General features: G+C 40.2%; 1 protein-coding gene across 2 annotated transcripts in view; it reads left to right on the forward strand.

Moving 5' to 3' along the window:
• Window positions 1–12,045, forward strand: part of LOC126237191 (sphingomyelin phosphodiesterase-like) — a 373,735-nt gene that overhangs the window by 318,823 nt on the left and 42,867 nt on the right. For both annotated transcript variants that reach the window (XM_049947067.1, XM_049947070.1), the window contains exon 7: window positions 2,545–2,739. In XM_049947067.1, the coding sequence (XP_049803024.1) occupies window positions 2,545–2,739 (195 nt within the window). The remainder of the gene's footprint in view (window positions 1–2,544; window positions 2,740–12,045) is intronic.

Here is a 12,045-nt window from a genome sequence, read left to right on the forward strand (position 1 = left end):
TTGCTTTGCAATTTCTTGGTATGTAATTGACGTATTGCGGTGCAACCAACACCATTATTTTTGTTATTTTTCATGCTACTGATTGCATACAAAATAATAGGGGGTGTCCATTTAAAAATACTCAAGTTTGTGTTGAAAATATTGTTTGTTTGCGTTTTAAAATTTTGCGTAGTATTTGGTTTCCTAAGCCCCTACAGTACGTTCATGCTGGTGAAAACCATTTTTGAATATCTATTGTTGTTCCAGAGACATTTGAGGTGGCAAAGTAAGGTGAGACACCATGTATATGAATATCTAACAGTGATTATATAAAAAACAGTCAAAGTGCTATGTTGTTAGTGCTTTTGGTCAATAGCCCATCATCGGACACTGTTTGAAGCAGCAGCAACCGCATGGTATCAGTCCCAAGCTGAGGAGAGGTGTATCATTTGGTTTTACCTTGTAGCATATGTTGCTGTCACCTTAAATCTGTCTGACAATGGTCTACCAACCAAAAGAGCTAATACAATTAACATTATATTTTTTGAGGCTTTTGTGACAGGCTAGTTGTAGAAATGGTTCTAAGGCAAGACAGCAGAGGTCATCATAAAATCCTCACAATATTTCATCAGCGCAACTGAATGACATCTTCAGGTTTGTGACACCTGAAGATGTCGGTTACTATGACTGTTCTTTATATAATCAGTGTTAGACATTTATATACACTCCTGGAAATTGAAATAAGAACACCGTGAATTCATTGTCCCAGGAAGGGGAAACTTTATTGACACATTCCTGGGGTCAGATACATCACATGATCACACTGACAGAACCACAGGCACATACACACAGGCAACAGAGCATGCACAATGTCGGCACTAGTACAGTGTATATCCACCTTTCGCAGCAATGCAGGCTGCTATTCTCCCATGGAGACGATCGTAGAGATGCTGGATGTAGTCCTGTGGAACGGCTTTCCATGCCATTTCCACCTGGCGCCTCAGTTGGACCAGCGTTCATGCTGGACGTGCAGACCACGTGAGACGACGCTTCATCCAGTCTCAAACATGCTCAATGGGGGACAGATCCGGAGATCTTGCTGGCCAGGGTAGTTGACTTACACCTTCTAGAGCACGTTGGGTGGCACGGGATACATGCGGACGTGCATTGTCCTGTTGGAACAGCAAGTTCCCTTGCCGGTCTAGGAATGGTAGAACGATGGGTTCGATGACGGTTTGGATGTACCGTGCACTATTCAGTGTCCCCTCGACGATCACCAGTGGTGTACGGCCAGTGTAGGAGATCGCTCCCCACACCATGATGCCGGGTGTTGGCCCTGTGTGCCTCGGTCGTATGCAGTCCTGATTGTGGCGCTCACCTGCACGGCGCCAAACACGCATACGACCATCATTGGCACCAAGGCAGAAGCGACTCTCATCGCTGAAGACGACACGTCTCCATTCGTCCCTCCATTCACGCCTGTCGCGACACCACTGGAGGCGGGCTGTACGATGTTGGGGCGTGAGCGGAAGACGGCCTAACGGTGTGCGGGACCATAGCCCAGCTTCATGGAGACGGTTGCGAATGGTCCTCGCCGATACCCCAGGAGCAACAGTGTCCCTAATTTGCTGGGAAGTGGCGGTGCGGTCCCCTACGGCACTGCGTAGGATCCTACGGTCTTGGCGTGCATCCGTGCGTCGCTGCGGTCCGGTCCCAGGTCGACGGGCACGTGCACCTTCCGCCGACCACTGGCGACAACATCGATGTACTGTGGAGACCTCACGCCCCACGTGTTGAGCAATTAGGCGGTACGTCCACCCGGCCTCCCGCATGCCCACTATACGCTCTCGCTCAAAGTCCGTCAACTGCACATACGGTTCACGTCCACGCTGTCGCGGCATGCTACCAGTGTTAAAGACTGCGATGGAGCTCCGTATGCCACGGCAAACTGGCTGACACTGACGGCGGTGGTGCACAAATGCTGCGCAGCTAGCGCCATTCGACGGCCAACACCGCGGTTCCTGGTGTGTCCGCTGTGCCGCGCGTGTGATCATTGCTTGTACAGCCCTCTCGCAGTGTCCGGAGCAAGTATGGTGGGTCTGACACACCGGTGTCAATGTGTTCTTTTTTCCATTTTCAGGAGTGTATGTAGTATTACACCTGGAGAAATGAAAAAATATGGGAACAAACACTTGGGTAATAGGAATTTGGAAGATGGGATAAACATAAGGTAACTTAACTTGCAGGAGAGGGCATTGTCTCCTTCTTGCAAGAGGAGTAAAATGTATGCATATAAATTGCAGGTTTGTGACACCTCAAGATGTCGGTCAATTGCGCCAATGGAGTATTGTGAGTATTTCACAGCAACATCCGACATTTCAGCTGAGAACTGTTACTACAACATTAAAGTTAAATAAATGTGATCAAAACTGTTTTTTACACTCAATAAATTGTGTTTGTCTGAACAGACATTATGTCTAAATTATTGATTAATAATGAGTAAATTCCTAAAACTGATTATTTGTAATTTGTAGATATTCTTTTTGTCTGTAATTTTTAAAACAGGTATGCACCTGACGATGTAACAGATGATACTGTATCCTCCAAATGGCTTTACGAAACAATGGCAAATCTGTGGCAGACATGGCTACCAGCTGATATAATACCAACTGTTATGAAGGGGGGATATTATACAACCCTTGTGAGACCAGGACTTCGGATCATATCTCTCAACAACAATGTGTGCTATAAGTATAACTGGTGAGCCAATTTGATTTTACATTATTACTGTCACTACATTTTTTCAGAAAAATTCCTCATATGGCACTGGTGCCTACTCAAAATCGACTGTACTGTGGAAAATCCATGAAGGAATGTAGCAATATTATGAAAAGGATAACTGTGATTCATCATATAGCAGAGATGCTGTCAGAAAATGAGCTTTTGGGCAACAAGGTCTTCATCAGAATAGAAAACACACACATAGATGAAACTCGCACACACATGACCACAGCCTCTTGCTGCTGAGGCCACACTGTGAGCATCTGTGCATGATGAGAGACACAACCGGGTGGAAGGGGTAAGGAGGAGACCTGGGCAGGGAGGTGGAGGGATAGTAGGGTAGGGGTGGGGGATGGTAAAGTGCTGCTTGTGGTAGCATACAGGGTCACAGTGGAGAGAGGGTATGGCAGCTAGGTGCAGTTGGGAGGCTAGACAGAGGGGGGAGTGTTAGAGGAAAAGTAGAGTGGAAAAAGACTGTGGATCCATGGTGGAGTAGAGGACTGTGTAGTGCTAGAATGGGGACAGGGAAGGGACTAGAGGATGACGACTGACAAAGGTTAAGGCCGGGAGGGTTACGGGAACAGGATATATTTCAGAGAGAGTTCCCATCTGCACAATTCAGTAAAGGTGGTGTTGGTGCGAATTCTGAATTGCGTAGATGGGAACTGCAGTATATCCTATGTCCCAATAATCCTCCTGGCCTCAACCTTCATTGGTCTTTGTCCTTACCCTCTATCCCCTTCCATATTCTCATTCTAGTGCTACACAGTCCTCTATTCCAGCAACACAGCCACTCAGTCTTTTTATCTCTTTTCTTTTCCACTGACCCCCCTATGCCTTGACCCCTGTCCAACCGCCTGACTGAACCTAGCTGCCCTACCTTCACCTTCTTCTATATGCTCCCGCAATGTGGCCTCAGCAACCAGAGACTGCAGTCGTGTGTGTGTGTGTGTGTGTGTGTGTGTGTGTGTGTGTGTGTGTGTGTGTGTGTGTGTGTTCCATCTCTGACAAAGGCCTTGTTGGCTGAAAGTTAATTTTCTGACAGTCTTTTTGTTGTGCCTATCTGCTACTCAGTATCTCCACTATATGGTGAGTAGCAACTATCATTTTCGTAAACTGTTACCATATCAATTGTTTTAGTTTGTGAGAAATTGCTTAAGTGAAGTTTAATATACTGCTGTAGTTACTGTTACATTAGAAAACACCTAACTATTAAATCACCATTTTCACTTGATTACCAGTAATACAAAAATAAAATACACATGAATATAAAACTGATGCAAAATACTAATGATGAATTAACTTGAAACATTTACCACTGTAACAAAAACACACTGTTAATAGTTTTGATTTCACAGTTCATTATAATTGCCTCAGTTTTACACAGTTTTCCACCAAATGGCAACTGTTTTTTGTCTGAGTTAATATTACAGTTCATGACTGTTTCTTTCTTTTAATGAATCAATATGGAAACATCTTTCATATAATATTCAGTCTGTCGATAGATTGTCAAAGAATAAATTATGCTTTCCACCACAAGTACTGCTGAAATTAGCACCATTTGTACAATTTTCGTTATATTGGAGGAGTCTATTCTTTTAGATACCAAGACGAAAAATGAAGGAAATGCAGGTATAAATGCAAGATCCAATTTTCACTGCATTATCTTCTGAATTTGTTAAAATTAAACACATTACCTTCACTACAGAACACAAAAATACTCTTTACAGAGGTGGTTCATATAAATAAATATGTCAGTTGTGCACTACCCAGGCAGCTGACACTCTGTGGGATGCACACAAGGAGACCCAGAAGTGTAAGTGTAAGGTCCAAAAGAATGCCCCCCCCCCCTTCCCCATCACCACAGGTGAGAGTTTTAAAATACTAGGAGCAGTGAAGCTCGTACAATACTAGGTACGGAAAGGTTGTTGAAACCTGAAATTGATAACAGTGGGATTTTTGGGGAAAATTTTAAGCATTTATCAAAAGGATAGCTAATGGGTAATGGAGGTGGTGTATCTGTTGCAGCAGACAAGAACCTCAAATCCATTTAAATATAAATTGAAACTTCATATGAGATTGTTGGGGCAAGACTCAGTATTGGAGGTAGGCATAAAATGGTAATTGGATCTTTCTATCCCCCACCCAACTCACCTCCTGATATAACCAAAAACTTTAGGGAAAACCTCAGTTTGCTTGTATGCAAGTTTCCCAACTGCACTGTAATCATTTGTGGAGACTTTAATCATCCAACAATCAACTGAAGAAACCACAGTTTTGTTAGTGCTGGTCATGACAAGACATCCTATGAGACACTATTAATTGTCTTCTCTGAATACTACCTAGAACAGATGGTTTGACACACAACTCATGATGGAAATATATTCGATATGATTGCAACAAATAGACCTGACCTATTTAGGATGTCCACATAATAATGTGGTTGTGGCAATGATGATTATCAAAGCACAAAGGACACCTAAAAGAAGAAGAATGATATATATGTTCCGCAAACTAGATTAAAAAAAGCAGTAATGTCATATCTTAATGAGGAACTTGAAATATTTAGCACAGAACAGGAGCATGTAGAGGAACTATGGCTCAAGTTTAAAATAATATAATGGATAGATATGTACCAAGTAGAACTATTCATAATGGTATACAGTCACTGTAAAGAAACTTCTAAGAAAAGAGAGACTACTGTACAATAGATATAAAACAAAGTATAGGGTAGAGATAGAGAGATTCTGAGTGGAAGATGTTTAGCTGTCTAGAGAACAATGCATGATGTCTTCAGTGACTACCATGGCAGAATATTGTTAAATTATCTTTCACAAAATCCTAAGAAACTCTGGTTGTATGTAAAGGCTGTTAGTGACACCCAAGTTAGTGTCCAGTCAGTTGCAAATGAGACATGAACTGAAATTGAGGGTGGCAATGCAAAAGCTGCAATGCTGCCATTTTTAACTTTTCATTTACAAATGAAAACTCAGGAGAACAGTCCCAATTTAATCCTTGCACTACTGAAGAAATGAGTGAAACAAGTGTTAGTATCAGTGGTGTTGAGAATCAGCTGAAAGACTTAAAACTGAACAATGCTACAGGGTAAAAGGAATTCCTATCAAATTCTATGCTGAATTTGTGGCTGAGTTCGGCCCTCTTATAAATATAATCTAGTACAAATCCTCGAGCTAAAAACTGTACCCAGTAGTTTGTAAGAAAGCACAGGTCACACCCATTTACAAGAAGGGAAGTAGAAGTGATCCATAAAACTGCCATCTAACATCTTTGACATCGAAGTAACTTCAGGTGTGTTTTGTGTGGAGCTCTCTCAGGGGTTTGTTCATCGGGGAGCATCAAGATGTATTTGATTATGGTGCATCATCCAGGTAATATCCATGAAGAAGTCCCTGAAAATGAGATTCAATTTTTGTTACATTACCAATGTCAAGGACCCACATCAAGAAGAGAAGGGAGACACAGAGTTGTAAACAGTTCATCCACATACACACAGAATATTATATTACAAGATTCATTTGAGACCCAAATGAAGGATCGGGATTAATTTAAGTAAAACATGTGGAAGGGTGGCCAACTAGATGCATCTTTTATCATTCCCAAACAAATATTTTTTATTTGATAACAATTCTATCACAAGCCAACAAACAGTTACTTAGATTCTTGCCAAATTCATACAAATAGTTAAGGTTTTTAAATTAATATCATAATGCATAAGGGCATTTGCATTATACATAAAATTATAAATGGTACTTGAAGAACATGTCAGGTGTACAATACATTACAAACAGCTAATTGACTAAATAAACTTGTGGTGGCTTGCTGTCTAGATGACTAGCATTACAACTGTGGGCTAATTCCACAACAGGACTTGAATAAAAGTTGAACAAACATTAAATGAAAAACATGAAAATACATGCATCTCCACCGCAACAGTAAGCTCCAGGCCTACTCCAAGATGAGAAATTAGTTACAAGTACATATAATGTTGGTATCCAAAGTCTATTAGCTGCCTCGTCATTAGGAGGTACACAATCACATTAAATTTTCCTTTTGCTAATAATACTAGGGAGCATAAGGCAAATGATGACACTTTGGCTTTATAAGACAATGTTATTCTGCTCCCATGTAGACAAGATATGGCCAAGCTGGTCAAATGCTACCCAAATGTAAAAACCAAAGCAAACAGTAATACTTCACTGATGGCCAAAAGGTTTTTAAAATCAAGTTAACTATTTAAATAAATTACTGGGCCCTTAAAACACTATTAAAATGATAATGACAAATAAACCATTATTTTTTTAAAGAAATAGAGAAATTCAGTGTTCAGTTTCCCCAAAGGGTTTCATCACATGCCCACAAGGACCTTACAACAATCAAAACACTGAGTAAACTGCTTCCCCAAAATCGCTAAAGCCAAGTCCTAATCCGGTGACACCCCCCACTGCAGCATGATACCAAAAGAATGGCAATTAATTACTCAACTTGAGGGTGAAATGGGAGATCTGCAGAAGCGTGCATGACCTGCCAACATCTAGGCATATTGCGATGATGGGAAAGCCCCCGAAATAGAAGGAAAATGTGTCCCTGCACCAGACCAACAGAACGGCAATGTATCAACCACTGCTGATACAAGGCTGTCAACATATACCAAACAACAAACAGCAAATGAGTTCAATAGAAATTTACTTACACAGCAATACTTAAACGGGCAATTAAAGATTATTTTCAAGGAAACCAACTATTAAAACTTCAGTACAGGAGCGATCCACTCATAAAAGTTGCAGTTTAACCTTCCTAGCAATAATAAGAAACAATGCACAAAGTCATTTAAAAGAATAATTACATAATAATTCAAGTAAGCTTAAATAAGTCAACGTACATCTTTACTGGGGCCGCTTGGGGACTAATAGAGACTGTAATTTGGATACGCACCAAATGGCAGATAGCTGGTTAAAATGTACACCTATAACCCGAATGGCTCCTCAACATCGAGTAAGAGAGTGTTATAATTTACTCCTCCCCCCCATCATTTGTTGTTTGTCACTGACTTCAAAATAAACTCTTTTAATAAGCTTTGAGAGGAGTTAGATATACAATAAACTGTTTTACTTATCTTCTCTTCTCATAGTTGGCTCCAGTTCTTCATGTCTAGATATTGAATTTGAAGCTGAAATTTTTTGATATTATAGGTTCTCACAGTTCCAATCGACACAAATAATGTTGAAATATTGCATGAGCAGAAATATCTGTTTCTGTAATTTTTACTCTTTCACGTTTTTCTGTATCAAACTCTCAAACTCTCTTTACAATTTCCACTTCAAAATCGAAAATTACATTGTTATTCCCAAACATAAAAACACATCCAATCCCATCTGAGGCATGCCCACTGCTATTCCATTCTGCGGTACTAACAATATTCCAAAGAGTTTACAAACTTTCTTGACAAATGACTTTCTGTTAATCTGTACCATTATTTTATTAATGAATTCAGAATAAACATAATAAATATCATCTGACTGCACAATTAATAACAGAAATTTTAAGTGTGCCAGATATTTCATAATGTTTCCGGAAGAAGAGTAATTTTAACTGTACATACAGAGTTAGTACATACTGATTGTAACAACAAAAATTAAGTAATGTTTTTTTTATGGATTATAGTCTGAAATATACCACATCATGTACAAAATCATATGAAATTCCTTTAGTTAAACACCTGATTAAAAGGAGAAAGTATTTCTGGAATCGATAACTTCTGTTGAAGAAAAGTAATGCTAGAGGAGGGTGTCCCTTTACAGTGTGCAAATATGAGCTTACACACACTTGACCTACATGTGTGTACCTCTAGGTGTAGTGCACAAAATTTCAGTTACAGGCCAAAACCAATAACTTGCCCCAGGAAGGGCCATAAGGTCTTCACCAAACAGAAATCACAATCAGTTGTATCCAGTACTCAAGCATAACAAACAATGATTTTAAGTGTCAGATTAACATTGTAAAACACTATCTTGGCACTTACAGAAACCTCCAGATTGACACACACAGCCTCAAATGGGGTCACTGAAAGGCATAAGGAATTGGATTAATGGCAAGTTCAAACTGGGGCAGAATTGGCAATCTGTTGGTGCAGTACTTACTGAGCAGTCTTCACACATAATTTCAAATAAATGCCAAGGAGGCTTAAGGGCTCCAGGTAGACACCAGATAGTACTGCCCTCTGCTCGTAGCTGCTAACAAGTTGTTCAATACATCTCGACATGTTTACAACACCACAATTGACTGATGAACTTCATAACTAAGTTGCATGTGATGAGAGCTGCTACTTGCCCACTAAACTTGCCACTAGCAATGGTCAATGCTGCAGGAAAGCAAGGTCCCTCATAGGCCAACAGTAAATGGTCTCAACGCACTGCAATCACCAGAATGCTGAGTACTCAGGCACACCCATTCAGCTTCATGTCCCACACACCACTCACTACCACACAGTACCAGAGGGAACACACAACCAAGCCAAGATTATATGACAAGAGCCAGAATCACGCAAGTGGCACAAGTGGCACCAGTAGGATCGCGTGTGCGCCCTCACAGAAACCGCCACGACTCATAGTTAACAAATTATCATGATTGCTAATTTATTTCCAATCATCCACTGTCTGACATCTTGACTGTTCACATTACCTCAAGCATCGCTTACCATCGACTATAGAAATGTGTCATTTATGGGAGCCGCTCAACAATGGTATCCCATTCTTTTTAACTCCATACACACAGTCATTGTGCTAGCTGGACAGATGGTAGCACTTTGTAACTCATACATTATCCCTTCACTGATTTCATGTAATGTTTAACACTACATTCCACAATGCCCGGTGTTCTGTGTCGGTCAATATATGGAGTCTGCCTGGTCTTGGCTTACCTGCAGTTGTTCCTTCACATTTCCACTTTGCAATCATGTCACCAACAGTTGACTGGGACAGCTTTATAAAAGTTGAAATGTCCCTAATAAATTTATCTTCAGATGACACCCAGTGACTAGTCACATTCAAAGCCACTGAGCTCTCCTGATTGACCCAACCTGTGTAACTGTGTTTATACTGACAACACAATACTTTTATGCTAGTGGATACACCTCTTGTGACATCTAGTAGTCAATTGTACATTACATAGGAGTGTCCTGATGCTTCTGATCAGATAGTGTTATGTGTCACATCATTTATTTAATATACTTAGCTAATGTAGTGGCTCAAAACAGTAATTCAAAAAATAATGTCATTCTCAAGTCATTAATGGAAATGTTAAATGACAGGTGATATTGTTACTGAGGCAAGCAATATATTACCTTTGTATGCTACACTCTAAGGAAAGTGAAGCTAACTTCTAGGCAGCTCAGCATTGAAATATATGCAAGAACAGCACAAAAATGTCCATATGAAATATAATTTACTCAGCAACCCAATATCAGATCTTCAAAATATTTATATCAGTCAATATTTCTCGTATATATTTGCTATTCTGGTATTAAAAAAATACCAAAATCACATTTTAAAGTTCTAATCACCACTGTGTTCTTTTAGAATGCAATTCAATTGATTTTCAGTAGCCTAAGCAGATCTGATATTTGGAACCAAAAAACCTTTATTATGAACAGTTTTCTTATCCCATCACCATCAATATTGTTTTTGTGGATTACAAAATAAAACTCTACAAATTATGTTTAATACAAATTCACTCTAAACTATACAATTATGCAGAATTTCTTGGTAGGGAGGACACAGCTTTTTATTTTGATGGAGAGCCATTAATTGATGTAGAAGTAACTTCAGGTATGCCACAGCATATCTTGTTGGCACCCTTACAGCTCATGTTATATAGTAATAATCTGGCAGAAAATATTAATAGTAACCTCAGATTTTTCACAGATAGTGAAGCACTATCTGCAAAAAGGTGCACAAATATTCAGTCGGATATTAATAAGATTTCCAGGTGGTGCAAACACTGACAACTTGCTTTAAACGTTCACATGTCACAAAGTGCAAACACCTAGTAGCTTACGAGTCACAATTGGAATCAGTCAACTCATACAAATAGTTGGCTGTAGCAGTTTGTGGAGATATGAAATGGAATGATCACATATACTTAATCAGAGGCAAAGCAAGTGACAGACTTTGAATATTGGGAAAATGTAGTCAGAGTACAAAGGAGATTGTTTACAAAACACTTGTACACTGAAGAGCTAAAGAAAGTGGTAAACCTGCCTTATATCATGTAGGACCCCCAAGAGCATGCAGAAGTGACACAACATGACATGGCATGGACTCGACTAATGTCTGGAGTAGTGCTGGAGGGAACTGACACCATGAATCTGTAAGAGTACAAGGGCGAGGAGATCTCTTCCGAGCAACAAGTTGCAAAGCATCCCAGATATGCTCAATAATGTCCAAACTAGGGAGTTTGGTGGCCAGTGGAAGTGTTCAAACTCAGAAAACTGTTCCTAGGGCCACTCTGTAGCAATTCTGGATGTGTGAAATACTGCATTGTCCTGCTGGAATTGCCGAAGTCCGTAAGAAAACACAATGGACATGAATGGATGCAGGTGAGCAGATAGGATGCTTATGAGCACATCATCTGTCAGAGTCATATCCAGATGTATCAGGGGTTCCATATCACTCCAACTGCACACACCCCACACCATTACAGAGCCTCCACCAGGTTGAGCAGTCCCCTGCTGATATGCAGAGTCCATGGATTCATGAGGTTGTCCCCATACCCGTACACATCCATTCATTTGATACAATTTGAAATGAGACTCGTCCGACCAGGCAACATGTTTCCAGTCATAAACAGTCCAATGTCAGTGTTGATCGACCCAGGTGATGGATAAAACTTTGTTTTATGCAGTCACCAAGGATACACGAGTAGGCCTTTGGCTCCAAAAGCATATATTGATGATGTTTTGTAGAATGGTTCGCACGCTGACACTTGTTGATGGCCCACAATTGGAATCTGCAGAAATTTTGTGGAAGGGTTGGACTTCTGTCATATAGAATGATTCTCTTCAGGTGTCATTGTCCTATTCTTGCAGGATCTTTTTCCAGCCTTAGTGATATCAGAGACTTGATGTGTTATCGGATTTCTGATATTCACTGTATACTCATGAAATAGTCATATGGGAAAATCCCCTATGTCATCACTACCTTGAAGGTGCTGTGTCCCATCACCCATGAACCGACTATAACACCTCATTCAAATCATTTAAATCTTGAT

Source organism: Schistocerca nitens, chromosome 2 (genome assembly GCF_023898315.1).
Source record: "Schistocerca nitens isolate TAMUIC-IGC-003100 chromosome 2, iqSchNite1.1, whole genome shotgun sequence".
Taxonomy (NCBI): Eukaryota; Metazoa; Arthropoda; class Insecta; order Orthoptera; family Acrididae; genus Schistocerca; species Schistocerca nitens.